Source organism: Saimiri boliviensis, chromosome 15 (assembly GCF_048565385.1).
Source record: "Saimiri boliviensis isolate mSaiBol1 chromosome 15, mSaiBol1.pri, whole genome shotgun sequence".
NCBI lineage: Eukaryota > Metazoa > Chordata > Mammalia > Primates > Cebidae > Saimiri > Saimiri boliviensis.
Genome location: NC_133463.1, coordinates 32,376,466 through 32,393,801, shown reverse-complemented (window position 1 = coordinate 32,393,801; position 17,336 = coordinate 32,376,466). Strand labels below are relative to the sequence as shown.

The 17,336-nt window shown below is 41.5% G+C and overlaps 1 protein-coding gene across 1 annotated transcript in view; it reads right to left on the bottom strand.

The window, feature by feature from the left end:
* The window catches only part of VIRMA (vir like m6A methyltransferase associated), a 74,623-nt gene extending 58,691 nt beyond the window's left edge, over positions 1-15,932 (bottom strand). Inside the window, exons 1-2 of the mRNA XM_039464637.2 lie at positions 15,735-15,932; positions 4,893-5,008 (exon numbers count right to left, since the gene is read on the bottom strand). Of these exons, the coding sequence (XP_039320571.2) occupies positions 4,893-5,008; positions 15,735-15,797 (179 nt within the window). The 5' untranslated portion in view covers positions 15,798-15,932. The remainder of the gene's footprint in view (positions 1-4,892; positions 5,009-15,734) is intronic.
* Between the last annotated feature and the right edge of the window lie 1,404 nt (positions 15,933-17,336).

Here is a 17,336-nt window from a genome sequence, read left to right as displayed (position 1 = left end):
CACCTCAGCAACCCAAGTAGCTGAGACTACAGGCACATGCCACCAGACCCAGCTAATTTTTGTATTTTTAATAGAGAAGGGGTTTCAACCATGTTGACCAGGTTGGTCTCAAACTCTTGACCTCAGTTGATCCACCTGCCTTAGCCTCCCAAAGTGTTGGGATTACAGGCGTGAGCCACTGCACCTGACCCCTCTTTGCCCTCCTTTAAACTAGACCCTGGACTTCAGTACCTCAAGAAAAGAAAAAAAAGCTAAAATACAAACTCTTTACTTTTGAGACCCTAAAGGCTCAGGTCCCGATCAGTGAAAAGCAGTTTAAAGAATCAAAGGAAACCTGACTGCACTAGACAGTTATCTTACAACTTGGAGACTCTAAAAAAAAAAAACCCAACCTCACATAAGGTATCAAATTTACAAAAAGTAATAATGAAATACATATACAAGCACACATATATACATATGTACCCACATATAAAAACACACACGCATTAAAAAATACAAACACACACACACACAGACACACAAACACACACACAGACACACACAGACACACACACATACATACATACATATCTTGGCCCAGTGCAGTGGCTCATGCCTGTAATCACAGCATTTTGGGAGGCCAAGGTGGGTAGATCACAAGATCAGGAGTTCAAGACCAGCTTGGCCAACATAGCATAACCCTGTCTCTACTAAACCTACAAAAATTAGCTGGGCATGGTAGTGGGTGCCTGTAGTCCCAGCTACTTAGGAGGCAGTGGCAGGACAATCACTTGAACCCAGGAGGTGGAGGTTGCAGTGAGCTGAGATCACGCCACTGCCCTCCAGCCTGGGCAACAGAGTTAGATTCTGTCTCGAAAAAAAAGAAAAAAAAAAAACCATATATATATATACACACACACACATGTATGTATGTATACCAAATGTTAAGATGTTCTTGAAACAGGAATTATAATTATTATTATTTTTTTTTTTTTTGAAATACAGTCTTGCCCTGTTGCCGAAGCTGGAGGACAATGGCACAATCACAGCTCACGGCAACTTCGAGCTCCTGGGCTCAAGCAATCCTCCCGCCTCAGCCTCCCAAGTAGCAAGGACTATGAGCCACCATGCCCAACTAATTTTTACATTTTTTTTGTAGAGATGGAGTCTTCCTATGTTGCCCAGACTCGTCTCAAACTCTTGGTCTCAAGTGATCTGCCTGCCTTGGCCTCCCAAAGTGCTAGGATTAGAGGCATAAACCACCACACCCTGCCAGAATAAAGGGATTAAAGAAATTTTAATTTTATCTAAGCATTTATAAGTTTTATAATGAGAAAAAACACTACTGTAAAGTATGCCTACAAATATCACTTGATCTCTAACACTGCTTTCCACTTTGAGACTCTGGTCTTCCTCTTTTTTCTTTCTTTCTTTCTTTCTTTTTTTTAAGATGGAGTCTCACTCTGCTGCCCAGGCTGGAGTGTAGTGGTGCCATCTTAGCTCACTGCAACCTTAGCCTCACAAGTTCAAGCAATTCTCCTGCCTCAGCCTCCCGAGTAGCTGGAATTACAGGCGCATGCCACCACACCTGGCTAATTTTTGTATTTTAGTAGAGACAGGGTTTCACCATGTGGGCTAGCCTGGTCTCAAACTCCTGACTTCAAATAATCTACCTGTCTCAGCCTCCCAAAGTGATCGGATTACAGGCATAAGCCACTGTGCCCGGTCCTCACTCTTACGTTTGTTTTACTGCGTTAATACTTCACTTCGCTGTTCTGTGGCATACTAATCATGCATAAATTTGTTTCTGATACTTTATATTTGGAGTTATTAAAACATGAACAGCCACACATCTCCAGCTAAGAAAAAGGAAGAGGGTTAAGATAACAGAAATGCAATAAATACTCCTACCAATGGCATCTAATGGTAGAAATCCAATTTGCCTGCTATGGAAGCCAGCCCCTAAGATGGCCCCAATGACCCTTTCTTCCTGGTATTCACACCCTATATGGTAAGATGTACACTCTATGCAGGGCTCTCCCACACTATACCAACAGAATATGTTACCTACAGAATACGGTAAAGATAATAATGTCACCTTCTAATATTAAGTTATAAAACACACTGACTGTGGCTTCTTTCTTGGGCATGCTCTCTCACTCTTAGATCACTCACTTATGAACAAGCCCATGGAGAGGATCTCCTGGAAAAGAACTGAAGCCTTCTGCCAGCAGCCCCACGAGTGAGCTACCAAGCAAATTCTTCAGCCCCCTCTGTATCTTGACTACAACTTCATGAGAGAACCTCAGCTACTCCCAGATTCCTGACCCTCAGAAACAGTGTGAGATAATGTTTTTAGTTTTAGGTTGCTAAATTTGCTATGGAACAATAAACGACAAACTTTTTTTTGACCAAAAGCAGTAAAATTAGAGAAGACTGTTGGATATACCACCATTGATCCAATCTTTCCCATTCTACACAAAGCTCCCTTTATAGGAAAATCAAGACGACACAGGAAAACATGAGTTAATTTTCTTAAAACACAGAAAAAAAGGTATGAAGTCAATTATAACAATCCCTCGTTATAAACATTAAAGATGTGTCTTGTTGTATATCTTTTAATTTTTGAATGGTACCTATGAAGACTTTATGCTTATTTCTACAAATAATGTACTATTTTCCACAATTAGGAAGAAATGAGCCTTTAACTTTGAATATGTCCCATAACACTCACCACAAAGTAGCTAGTTTGACTTTTTTTTTTTTTTTTTTACTTTTTTCCTTTTTTCTTCTTTCTATTTTCCATGTATACACGCGCAACTGGTGACTTTTTTTCTTTTTTTTTTGAGACAGCGTTTTGCTCTTGTTGCCCAGGCTGGAGTATAATGGTGCAATCTCGGCTCACCACAACCTCCGCCTCCCAAGTTCAAGCGATTCTCCTGCCTCAGCCTCCTACATAATTGAGATTACAGGCATTCGTCATCACGCCTAGCTAATTTTATATTTTTAGTAGCGATGGGGTCTTTTTATGTTAGTCAGGCTGGTCTCAAACTTCTGACCTCAGGTGATCCACCTGCCTCAGTCTCCCAAAGTGCAGGGATTACAGGTGTGAGCCACCATGCCCCAGCCTAGTTTGATTCTTTTATACAATAGAAATTGAGTTATCTACAGCATACATAGAATGAAATGTGGTATTGCTACATAAAACTAACGACTAAGCTAAAGGCTAAAAAACTCATGTAAGACATATTATACATATTCATGTTTCCATAGCCAAAATTTGGCTTATATTTCCAACCTATGTAATTAAAATCAGAAGAAAATTATTATTCATGTTACAACAAATATCAAATTCTTCTGCTTTATGTCAGTTGTTAAAATTACCTACAACCCCATGTCAGGGACCTTTTCTTTTCTTTTGAGACAGCATTTTGCTCTTATTGCCCAGGATGGAGTGCAATGGTGCAATCTCCGCTCACCACAATCTCCACCTCCCGGGTTCAAGCAATTCTTCCTGCCTCAGCCTCCCGAGGAGCTGTAATTACAGGCATTCACCACTATGCCCGACTGATTTTGTATTTTTAGTAGAGACAGGGTTTCTCCATGTTGGTCAGGCTGTTCTGGAACTCCTGACCTCAGATGATTCGATGGCCTCAGCCTCCCAAAGTGCTGGGATTACAGGCGTGAGCCACTGTGCCCAGCCACACCATTTCTTATATTTTATTTCCCACAGGCCCTAAGGAAGACAAAGTATCAAATAAATACTTGCTAATTACAACTAATGGCTAATTTGAAGTTACAAAATTAATAAAAGACACATGTATCAGGCCAAGAAGATCACCATTAAGTCATGAACAGATACCATTAAGATAACAAAAATGTAGGCTAGGCACGGTGGCTCACACCTGTAATCCCAGCACTTTTGGAGGCTGAGGCAGGCAGATCACCCGAGATCAGGAGTTCGAGACCAGCCTGGGCAATATGGTGAAACCCCGACTCTACTGAAAATACAAAATTAGCCAGGCATAGCGGCACATGCCTGTGATCCCAGCTACTCGGGAGGCTGAGGCAAGGGAATTGCTTGAACTCAGGAGGCAGAGGTTGCAGTGAGCCAAGATCATGCCACTGCACTCCAGCTTGGGCGACAAGAGCGAAACCTCCTCTCAAAAAAAAAAAAGTGGCTGGGCAAGGTGGCTGACACATGTAATCCCAGCACTTTGGGAGGCCAAGGCAGGTGGATCACAAGGTCAAGAGATCAAGACCACCCAGGCCAACATGGTGAAACCCTCTCTCAACTAAAAATACAAAAATTAGCTGGTCATGGTGTCATGCACCTGCAATCCCAGCTATTCGGGAGGCTGAGGCAGGAGAATCGCTTGAAGCCGGGAGTCGGAGGTTGCATTTAATTATAATGCAGCATAACCATAATTGAATAGTTTCAGGATTCTATTACTTGTAAAATATTACCTTACATTTTTGCATTTAAGAATATGTTTCTAGGCTGGGCGTGGTGGCTCATGCCTGTAATCCCAGCACTTTGGGAGGCTGAGGCAGGTGGATCACAAGGTCAAGAGATCAAGACCATCCTGGCCAACATGGTGAAACCCTGTCTCTACTAAAATTACAAAAAAATAGCCAGGCATGGTGGCACGTGTCTGTGGTCCCAGCTACTCGGAAGGCTGAGGCGGAAGAATCGCTTGAACCCAGGAGGCAGAGGTTGCAGTGAGCCGAGATTGCACCACTGCACTCTAGCCTGGTGACAGAGCAAGACTCAGTCTCAAAAAAAAAGAAAAAAAAAGAAAAAAAAAAAAAAAAAAAAAAAAAAAAAAAATATATATATATATATATATATATATGTTTTTGGACAATCTTTAGCCAAAAAAATACTTTTAAAAAGAGAATTGACTTACCCATATGCTCTGTTGTCTGGCAGACTGCTATGGGCTCTTACTCCTGGGGGTATGACTCGGACTTCATTGATGTAAACCACACATGGAAAACGAACCACATCTATATGAGAACTTTGCTGTAACAACAACAAAATAAAGGCCAGGGGAGTGCTTCAGAACATTCTATAAAATAGTTTCTCTATTCAAATTTTATTCATTCACAATGTCACATATAACCTTCACATTCCGTATCACTAAATATATATTATTTACGGCCAGGCGCAGTGGCTCAAGCCTGTAATCCCAGCACTTTGGGAAGCCGAGGCGGGTGGATCACGAGGTCAAGAGATCGAGACCATCCTGGTCAACATGGTGAAACCCCGTCTCTACTAAAAATACAAAAAATTAGCTGGGCATGGTGGTGCGTGCCTGTAATCCCAGCTACTCAGGAGGCTGAGGCAGGAGAATTGCCTGAACCCAGGAGGCGGAGGTTGCGGTGAGCCGAGATAGTGCCATTGCACTCCAGCCTGGGAAACAAGAGCGAAACTCCGTCTCAAAAAAAAAAAAAAATATATATATATATATATATATATATACATACATATATATATATATATTATTTACAATGTTGCATAAATAGATGATGAACATACCAAGCACCTAGCTAAGTTTCTCGATTTGTGTAACATTTTCTGCCATGCATTACCTCTACCTGCTGATGTTTTGCTTAGACTATACATAGAGTCCCTTATCTGAAAACTGTGGAACCAAATGCCTTTCAGAATCCTGACTTTTTGATTTCTAGGAAGATAATATAATCCAAATACTGCATATTACTTTAGACCCCCCAGTGGCTTTTGCGGCAGCACCCTGTAATCAAACCATTAATATTTCTGCAGCCACACATCAACATTCACACTAAATAAAGATTATAACAAGCACCGTATCAGCTAAGATTAGACCAAATGGCCAAATTAATTCAGGGCATTTTTTTTTTTTTTTTTTGGTGGGTTTTTGGTTTTTTTTTTTTTTTCCATTTTTGAGTTCTGAACTAAGAGACTGCAAATCTGTACTTAGATCAGCTTACTTTATAAACTTACATATCAACTAATATCAAGGGATCAGGGAAAGCATTTAGGTACTTAACAGTTGAGACAAACCTGTCCTAATTTTTTTTTTAAATCACAAACTAAGAGTTTATTTAAAAAAAAAAAAAAAAAAAAAAAAAAAAAAAAACCAGAAGCAGAGGTGCATGTCTGTAACCCTAACTGCTCAAGAAACTGAGGTAGGAGGATCACTTGAGCCTAGGAGTTTGAGACTATAGTTGAGCTACAATATGATTGCCTCATGGCACTCCAGCCTGGGTGACAAAGTGAGACTCCATCTCCGGAGAAAAAAGAAAAACAAACAAAAAAAAGAAACAACATAAATTATATCCCGTATACGCTTATCTCTATCATTTGACAAAGGATTAGACAAATATAATTCTCATTTTCAATAATTAAAAAGAGAATTTTTCACATTGTTTTTGGACAACTATATGTCAACTTTTCCTAATAGTTCAGTAAACTGTCATCACTCTAGCAGTCAAAGTTCATCATGAGAAGAATGGCTGACATTATCTGCATGTAGAAAGACTGAGTCTCTCTATAAAGAATATCATGCTTAACAACAAGAAATTTAAGGATTAGGCCGGGCGCGGTGGCTCAAGCCTGTAATCCCAGCACTTTGGGAGGCCGAGGCGGGTGGATCACGAGGTCAAGAGATCGAGACCAACCTGGTCAACATGGTGAAACCCCGTCTCTACTAAAAATACAAAAAATTAGCTGGGCATGGTGGTGCGTGCCTATAATCCCAGCTACTCAGGAGGCTGAGGCAGGAGAATTGCCTGAACCCAGGAGGCGGAGGTTGCGGTGAGCCGAGATCGCGCCATTGCACTCCAGCCTGGGTAACAAGAGCGAAACTCTGTCTCAAAAAAAAAAAAAAAAAGAAATTTAAGGATTTACAAATAGCCTTTCAAAATCTATTTTGTTGGTATGTAAAAGAGTTTCTGTGTTTGTTGCTACCAGTTCTATTAAATATTTATTTCTAAAAACCTATTAAACGTCAACTATATTCCAAAGTATGCTAGTTCTGAGGCTACAAAGACAAGACATTATCTCAGACATTAAAAAACAGATGATCTACTGTGGTAGACAAGGAGATAAATTGCCATAATACAGACTCACAAAGGATGCTATGAAAACTCAGAGGGGTATTTAGGTCCCCAGCTCAGACTGTAGGGAAACAAGAACTTGGAAGGTTCAAAAAATTGCAAGCCAGACGCCATGGCTCACACTGTAATCCCAGCACTCTGGGAAGCTGAGGCAGGAGGATCACTTGAGGACAGGATTCGAGAAGACCAGCCTGAGCAACATAGGAAGATCCTGTGTTTACAAAAACGAAAATCTCGGCTGGGCATGGTTCCACATGCCTGTAGTCCCAGCTACCCAGGAGGCTGAGGTGGGAGGATCACTTATGTCCAGGAGGCTGCAGTGAGTCACAATCACATCACTACACCCTACCCAAAGCAACAATGCAAGATTCTGTCTTAAAAAAAAAAGGAAAGATATTGCAAACACTGATCATCATAGCTATAGGGCAAAACAGGAGAGGAAAGGAAGAAGAGTAGCTAAGCACAACCAACAGAATTACAAAAAATAAGATTTTCATCCACAGCCAGAAGACAATTCCAAATCTGTATCTCCATCTAGGACCTCTCTTCTGAGCCCCAGACTGCTATATCCAACTGCCCATCAGGCATCTCCACGTCAATGTCCCTTGTGCACTAAATTCAACAAATACAAACTGAATTCTCCTACATCTGTGATGGCATTACCAACCACATAATGCCCAAGACATTATCATCCTTGACTTCTCATTCTCTGTCATCTTATATCCTGTAATCTATCCAAACACCTAGTCCTACTGATTAAACCTCTCCTGCATTCTGGTTGTCACTCCTTTAGTTCTATATACTATACCACTCCAACATGAATTACAGCAATGGGATCCTAACTGATTTTGTGCTTCTTTTTTAATTTTTGTTTTTCAAATTTTTATTTCAATCGTTTTTGGGGTACAGGTGGTTGTTTACACGGATAAATTCTTTCATAGTGATTTCTGAGATTTTAGTGCACCCGTATCCCAAGGAGTGTGTACTGTACCCAATATGCACTTTTATCCCTCATTCCCATCCCAACCATCCCCCTCCATGTCCCCGAAGTCCATTATATCATCCTCATGCCTCTGCATCCTGCGCTTCTTTCTTGCTTCCCATTGACCCATTCTCCTATTGCAATATGGTCTTTCTAAACTATAAATGTACCACTCCCCTGATCCTTACTGCTGCCAAGCCAAATTCCTAAGTCTTGTAAACAAGACTAGCTTCTTTATCACTCCAAACTTATATCCCTAGCTTGCTATGCTTTTTCCCATCTTCATACCCTCACTAATGACGTTCTCTCTGCTTGAAGGCTGTCATATCCCTCTGCCCCAACTCATTTTGCAAGTAAACTTTCTCTTGAAAGCTGAGCCAGATCAAACCTATAGGTGCCTCTCCCTTAAGTGTCTAAAGTCCTTTATCTAGCTTAATTGTAATAGCCTCTTATCTCTCCCATTAGACAATGTGTTTAAAGAAGACCGACCTATGTCTTAGTTTACAGTATATTCACAGTGCCTAGCATATGCATTTAATAAATGAATTTTTAATAAGCACTTGATTAATGGTTATTAAACTGTGTTCTCAGAGAATTAAAAACAAAGCCTAGAAAAACAGGTTGACAATGGGAAATCATGGAAGGCTCACAATCAGGAAAGTAACAGGAATATGAAGAAGACTGGTCAAATTCCACAATTCTGTGCCACATTTATCTTTGGAAGAAGTCATTTTACCTGCATGTTTACAGGTCACAGCATAACTGTTTCCCTTCCTTATTCTTCTATCCCTGCAATTACCTTCTCTTTCTATTCTCTCTTTTAGCTATCACATCTACTGCTACCACTTCCTTTTTCACTTCTGCAGATAAGTTCCTAACTGGTTTCCTACAGTAATTTTTAAATGACCTTTAAAATAGAGGACTTTCCAGTATCAACCTACTCTCCTAGGGCTGTATTTTAACCCAGCAATTCCATACTGGAAAGTAATATTAAAGAAATAACTAAAATTGTATAAAACAATTTAGCTTCAAGAATATTACCACTGTAAAGTCAGAAATCTAAGTATATGAGAATTTAATACATAAATAATAGCATTATTATCCTAGCACTTTGGGAGGCCAAGGCAGGAGGATCACCTGAGGCCAAGAGTATGAGACCAGCCTGGCAACATGGCAAGACCCTATCTCTTAAAAAAAAAAAAAAAAAAAAAAAAAAAAAAAAAAAAATTAAAATTAGATGGGGTCGGGTGCAGTGGCTCACACCTGTAATCCTAACTTTGGGTGGCCAAGGCAGGTGGATCACAAGGTCAGGAAATCAAGAACATCCTGGCCAACACAGTGAAACCCCGTCTCTGCTGGGTGTGGTGGCTCATGCCTGTAAGCCCCAGGCAGATCACCTGAGGTCGGGAGCTCAAGACCAGCCTGGCCAGCATGGTGAAACCCCATCTCTATAAATAAATAAAAATTAGACGGGCGTGATGGTGGGCGCCTATAGTCCTAGCTACTCAGGAGGCTAGGCAGGAGGATCGCTTACGCCCAGGTCGAAGTTGTAGTAAGCACACCACTGCACTCCAACCTGGGCAACAGAGTAAGACCCTGTCTCAACAAATATATATAGCATTACCACTTAAATAATATTACACAGCCAATAAAAAAGGGTATTATATAGAATATCTAAGGAGAGAAACAATATGGTTAGGCAACAATGATGAAAGAGAGACTTACTTCTGACCATATACTCTTTTGTACCTTTTGTATCTGTACCTCATATATGTATTACTAGTCAAAAAAAAAGGAAGAAATTTTTTTTAAAAAGCTTACTTTTTTTTTTTTTTTTGAGACGGAGTTTCGCTCTTGTTACCCAGGCTGGAGTGCAATGGCGGGATCTCGGCTCACCGCAGCCTCCGCCTCCTGGGTTCAGGCAATTCTCCTGCCTCAGCCTCCCGAGTAGCTGGGATTACAGGCATGCGCCACCATGCCCAGCTAATTTTTTGTATTTTTAGTAGAGACTGTGTTTCTCCATGTTGACCAGGATGGTCTGGATCTCTTGACCTCGTGATCCACCCACCTCGGCCTCCCAAAGTGCTGGGATTACAGGCTTAAGCCACCGCACCTGGTCTTTTTTTTTTTTTTTTTTTTTTTTTGAGACGGAGTTTCGCTCTTGTTACCCAAGCTGGAGTGGAATGGCGTGATCTCGGCTCACCGCAACCTCCGCCTCCTAGGTTCAGGCAATTCTCCTGCCTCAGCCTCCCGAGTATCTGGGATTACAGGCACGTGCCACCATGCCCAGCTAATTTTTTGTATTTTTAGTAGAGACGGGTTTTCACCATGTTGACCAGGTTGGTCTCGATCTCTTGACCTCGTGATCCACCCGCCTCAGCCTCCCAAAGTGCTGGGATTACAGGCTTGAGCCACCGCGCCCGGCAAAAAAGCTTACTTACATTATTTCATGATTCATAAATATGTACAACACATTGTTAGGTGAAAAAAGAAACCACAAAACAGTATTACAGTATTGGAGTTTTGTTTTTTTTTTTTTTTTTTTTTAAGATCGAGTTTCGCTCGTTACCCAGGCTAGAGTGCAATGGCGCGATCTCGGCTCACCGCAACCTCCGCCTCCTGGGTTCAGGCAATTCTCCTACCTCAGCCTCCTGAGAAGCTGGGATTACAGGCACACGCCACCATGCCCAGGTAATTTTTAGTATTTTTAGTAGAGACGGGGTTTCACCATGTTGACCAGGATGGTCTCGATCTCTTGACCTCGTGATCCACCCGCCTCGGCCTCCCAAAGTGCTGGGATTACAGACTTGAGCCACCGCGCCCGGCCTCAGTATTGGAGTATTAATGCTGTCAATGGGTGTATACATTTAAGCATAATATTTACTACAGGATTTGGAAAATGTTAATATAAAAAGAACTGTTAATTATAGCCACAAAATACAAAGTAAAAACTGATTACCGGACGGGCGCGGTGGCTCAAGCCTGTAATCCCAGCACTTTGGGAGGCCGAGGCGGGTGGATCACGAGGTCAAGAGATCGAGACCAACCTGGTCAAATGGCGAAACCCCGTCTCTACTAAAAATACAAAAAATTAGCTGGGCATGGTGGCGCGTGCCTGTAATCCCAGCTACTCAGGAGGCTGAGGCAGGAAAATTGCCTGAACCCAGGAGGCGGAGGTTGCGGTGAGCCGAGATCGCGCCATTGCACTCCAGCCTGGGTAACAAGAGCGAAACTTCGTCTCAAAAAAAAAAAAAAAAAAAAAAAAAAAACTGATTACAATAGGGAGAGATACAGAAAGGAAATTAATTCACTCAAGAGGAATATCAAAATACAACAGCTTTTCACTCATGCTTGTTTACCAAATAATGTTGCTTCAATCCAATTTTAATTTAAACAATTTTTTTCTAATATTGTATATGTTAATATTAGAGATTTATTTTGCTTTTTTTTTTTTTTTTTTTTTTAACATGGGGTTTTGCTGTGTTGCCCAGCCTGTTCTCCAACTCCTGGGATCAAGCAATTCTCCCACTTCAGCCTCCCAGGCTGGGGATACAGGCACACATGCCACCATGCCTGGCTTATCTTGCATCCTTGGTTTGTAATGTTAAGTGTTTCATCATTCACAGGAACAGTATTCCCTCACCATCAAATTGTCTTTTAGTAAGTTTAACTGTTAGCCGGGCGCGGTGGCTCAAGCCTGTAATCCCAGCACTTTGGGAGGCTGAGGCGGGTGGATCACGAGGTCAAGAGATCGAGACCATCCTGGCCACCATGGTGAAACCCCGTCTCTACTAAAAATACAAAACATTAGCTGGGCATGGTGGCACATGCCTGTAATCCCAGCTACTCAGGAGGCTGAGGCAGGAGAATTGCCGGAACCCAGGAGGCGGAGGTTGCGGTGAGCTGAGATTGCGCCATTGCACTCCAGCCTGGGTAACAAGAACGAAACTCTGTCTCAAAAAAAAAAAAAAAAAAAAGTAAGTTTAACTGTTTATCTTCTGAAATCAGTGGATTGGTCTTATAAACGTGTATCATTTCTTTATGTGGAGAAGAGAAGATTACTGGTAAAATAAACATAATACCAAAAAAAGAACTGCTAAAGGTAGCTGGCAATAAGGATTCCCTGCGTGAAACTAATAAATGTCTCTTTTCCACTATATTAAGGTAGCTGGCAATAAGGATTCCCTGTGTGAAACTAATAAATGTCTCTTTTCCACTATATTACAAATTTCTTTGAAATCAAGGGCAGTGAGTTTTGTTCTGACTTGTATTGCCCCTCCTAAAGCTATACACTCACCTTTGAAAGTGTTTTTCATAAATAACTGTTAAACAGATTCTCAACTTTCTACGGGGCAAATTAATCTGGCTAATTATTCCGTTCCCATCAAACTCACTTCCACACTCTTACCATCATTAGTCCCACTAGTTTCTCCTGTCTCTAAATCTAGACATCCATCATTTTTAATTACCCTATCTCCCTCACACAATCAGCCGCCATCCTGTCAATTCTATACTTGAAATTTGTACACATCTAAAACTGTATAAATCCTCTCCTACGTATTTCCACTGGGACATAGCATGGCACTGCTTTAGAGCCAGAAAAAAATGTGTAACGGTGGATCTTAATCTAGCTATGCTATTTTAGTAAAGATACCTAATCTCTCAGGCTCAGTTTTCATATCTATAAAATGCATTTGACTACCTTTGAAAACTCAGTCAGGCACTGCAGTGGCTCATGCCTGTAATCTTAGCACTTTGGGAGGCTGAGGTGGGAGGATCACTTGAGCTCAGAAATTCAAGAATAGCCTGGGCAACGTGGCAAAACTCCGTCTCTACAAAAAAATATAAAAATGAGCCAGGCATGGTGGCACACAATTGCAGTCCCAGCTACTCGGGAGGCTGAGATGAGAAGATCAATTGAGCCCTGATGGGAGAAATTGCAGTGAGCTGTGACTACACCACTGCACTCCAGCTTGGATAACAAAAGAAGACCTAGACTAAAAAACAAAACAAAACAAAACAAAACAAAACAAAATTGATAGAAGGACCAGAGATGATTTACTTAAGTTATCAAAGCACTGTGTCTGGCACAAATTAACCATTCAATAAACATGGAGAAGCAATGATTACTGTCCATCTGCTAACTCAGGTTTTCATAACATCTCACTTTTTCTCCCTGATTTTGTCACCTCACCCCTATTTTCTCTGAACCATTTTAAGTATTATTGATGAAGTAATCTACCTAACGTATCTTACTAATTGCATAATTTGCCTGCTCAAAAACTACCCATTTCCTACAAAATAAAGTTCATAATTATTCATTGAGCATTCAAGGAGCTCCATGATCTGCCTTTGAACTAACTGCCTTGGGTGCCACGTCATACTGCTACTTTAAGCATATCCTAACAGATGACTGACTACTCTAGTAGAATGCCCTCCTTTCCTAACTACAACCATGAAATATTACCCCTTCCACCAAAGACCAAGTTCATAAGCCAAACATCTTTATGAAACCTTTCCTGATACACTCAGATGAAAAGTTATTTATCTCTGCCTCTTCTGAAATCATGTATCCTTTATTTATACCCACAAAGAGAGCTAATTCTAATATGTCAGATACTGATGGGCATTTTGTAAACAAAGGTGATGAACCCCAAGGAATTCACACTGTGCTTCTTTATGTGATCATCGCATTCTAACTCAAATCACAATTTTGTGGATCTAATCTCCAATACTAAGTTATAACTTCTTGAAAACAAACATTCCAATATTTCATATCACCCACAAACCCCTCCTTCCTCCTTCAAGACTTGATTTAAATGTGATCTCTACTAAGCCTTCCCCATCACCCCAAAAGAAGGCATTTACCATCTGCCTTATCCTCTCAAGGTACTCAATGTTTACCTAGAAATGAATAAAAGAATAGATTAAATATGTGATAAACCAATGAATGCCAATTTTCCTAAACTAGAAAAGTACTAAACTAATTCATCATATGCTTCTTTCTCTCTTTTTCTTTTTCTTTTTCTTTCAAGACAGGGTCTCATTCTGTTGCTCAGGCTGGAGCGCAGTGGTGTAATCTTAGCTCACTGCAGCCTTGACCTCCCAGGTTCGAGCAATCCTCCCACTTCAGCCTCCCGAGTCGCTGGGACAACAGGAGCAAGCCACCACAACTAGTTAATTTTCTTTTGTAGACACGGGGTTCCACTATGTTGCCCAGGCTGGTCTCAAACCCCTGGACTCAAGCAGTCCTTCTACTTCAGCCACCCAAAGTGCTGGATTACAGGCATGAGCCACTGTGTCAGTCTCTTTCAGTTTTAACTGTTCTCTATTTCTATATCCATGATAGGTTTGTTCTGATACTGCCTGCATTGTGGGTTTTCTAAATCTTGGCTGGAACGTCAGAGAGGTATAGTAATTAAACAAATAGTGCTAACTGACCCACATGAAATGTGAGACCATGAATTAATCGTCAGTAAGAAATGCTATCTCCAAGTTCTCCAACTTCTGACTTTTACAGACCTATAAACCGTTAGTTCAGTTAGATCACAGCTGTCAAATTTTTATTTTGCCAAATAAAGCATTACGATACAACCACTACCCACTATCAACACTATCTCATAAAAGAATGAACATTTTAAACATATTCCATTCAAATATTTACTGAGCACCTATATTGCTAACTCTGTACTAGGCACTGGAGATACAGCTGAGAAAAAGAGAAATTATACCCGTCCTCAAAAAGCATGATACAAGAACACACTTGATAAAAATAGAAGGCAAAAAATATCTCCAAAGAAAGTTCTCTAATTTGATTAAGCTAACATTAAGATAGAGAAATGTGAAGTTTTTTTTTTTTTTTCAATTTCTCCGTGGACTTCAAGTTCACTTTTGATCTGCTTTCGTGAATCTTAAGTTAACCAGCTATGTTTAATTTACATATTGCAGGGCCAATTCAGGGGCACTCAAGCAATTTTGTACAGAAATATTACTCCACAACATTCCACCCCCGACCTCAAAAGACATTATCTGATGATGAGTTTGACTATAATTCTCTCAACTCTCCCCTCTTCGCAGTACTCTCCGTGAATGCATCTCATTCCTAACGTGTGAAATCTCTCCACGAGACAAGTATTAAAAGTTTCGGACCAAACTGGAAAGCACCGTAATCCTAAACCGAATGAGTGTCACAACTGGGGAACATAACTCCTGACAGAAAAGGAGCCAAAAAGAAAGGATTTAGAAACATCGTGATTAGGAAACCACGAAGCAACGCAAGTTGCTCGGAGTCTGGCACTACTGTCAAACACTTCTGTCAAATCCAAGACGCGCCCCCCCCCCCCAAACGCCGCCAGAGGTAAACCTGAGAACCCCGATCCTTCTCAAGGCCCAAACCTGACAGAAAAAAAATAAAAAATGAAGCCATGCAAGCAGTGAAGCCAATTCGACCAAAGACACCGAGGGCCCAAGTTAAAGCAAGGAAATGAAGGGGCTGCTGCAGCTCTCCCTCAGAGGCGATGCTCACACCGCTCGTGGGAGGGTGTGTGTGTGAGAGAGAGAAATTAAAGCAGTAATCTGCAGAAGAAAAAGTCGAGGACGCCTAACGGTTTTTTTGTAAAGGTCCAAAATAGAGAAGCAGGGTCGGAATCAAGTCGCCAAGCCTTACCTCAGCGCTCGGGTGTTTGAAAGTATCTAAAAATAGCAGCTCCATCGCCGAGTCCACCGCCATGTTCGCCGCGGGCGGGGAGCAGGGGGAGAACTTCCGGGGCAGCGCTCCAGCCTCAGCTACAGCGGCCCTGAAGAGGGAGAAACCGAGGCACTTCCGGCGACCAGAGAACCAGCGCCGCAATCGTCGGCCTATCCCAACGCATCTTGTTGCCCGAAGCTGCCGGCCCCGCCTTTTCCAGCGCGGCGGAGGGCGCCCCCAGAAAGCAGAGTGGGGCGGAGGGAAAGCGACAGAAGACTACGGAGTCTCCAGTGGTTCAAACCCTGTCGTTCCGCCCCGTTACGGAGCCACGGCGGCCCCGGTGGCGAAGTGCGGTGCCGGAGATTTGGAGAGGGCGGAGGAGGGGGAGGGAAAGCCGCCAACTTTGGATACCAACCCTGCACATCCACCCAAGAGGGTGTCCCACTTTTTCCAGCGCTGGGAGCAAAAAGATACAGTGAGCGAGGTTGAAAAATAAGACATTGATTTAAATAGAAGAAAAGAAACTTGTCTCAACAAAGGAAGAGATTCTTTGATTTCTTATCTGTAAAATGTGAAAAATCTCACCTAACCCACAGGCTGATTGTGAGGAGTAATTGAAATAAAATTCGAGGAATTGTATAATGTGAAGTACCAGGAAGGATAAAACAGGAGGCGGAATGAAAAGTGAGTCTGTCGGGTGTTAATGAGCACAAGATAAACACAGCGGGTTTGGTAGTCCAAATGGCACAAACCCTTAGCAGAGCAACTAGGAAATAGCTTGTAGAATTGCACGTGCCTACCCCTCTTCTAGGAAAATTCTTGCGCACGTATCTGCAATTACAAAAATATTAATGGCAAACTTTATAAGTTGCAAAAGAGCAGGAAACATAAGTGCCATTGACAGAAGTAATAAGTAAACGGTGGCGTATTTATATAATAGAATATAGCAGGTAGGAAGAATGACTAGTGCTATATGTACCAGCATGAAAAATCAAAAAAACAGGGTTGCCAGGCACGTTGGCTCACGCCTATAATCCCAGCACTTAGGAGGATGAGGTGTGAGGATCGCTGGAGCCCAGAAGTTGGAGACCTGCCTGGGCAGTATAGCAAGACCCCGTTCTTCACAAAAACGAAATAAAAAAAAAAGAGAGAGAGACAAAAATCAAAACAAACAAGTTTAACTCCCCTCATCGCAACAACCCTCCACCTTTAAAAAATAAATAAATAAATAAATAAATAAATAAAAACGGGTTAAGCAAACAGGTTTAGAAATAGATATTGAAGCCCCCTGCAGTGGCGTGTTCCTGTGGTCCCAGCTTCTCTGGAAGCTGAGACAGGAGGATCTCTTAAGCCCAGGATTTGAAGGACAGTGGGGACACCCATCTCTTAGAAAAGAAAAAAAATTTTTTAATAGTGTAAAATAACATTTATATGGTTAAAAACGTGCAAAAGAATATAAATATTTAGGAGTGTACATAATGTCATGAAATTATAAAGACATGCATTGGAATGATAACTAAAATTTCAAGATAGTGGTGAACTGGAGGGAGATGTAATGGAGAAGAACAGAAAGGCTTCAAA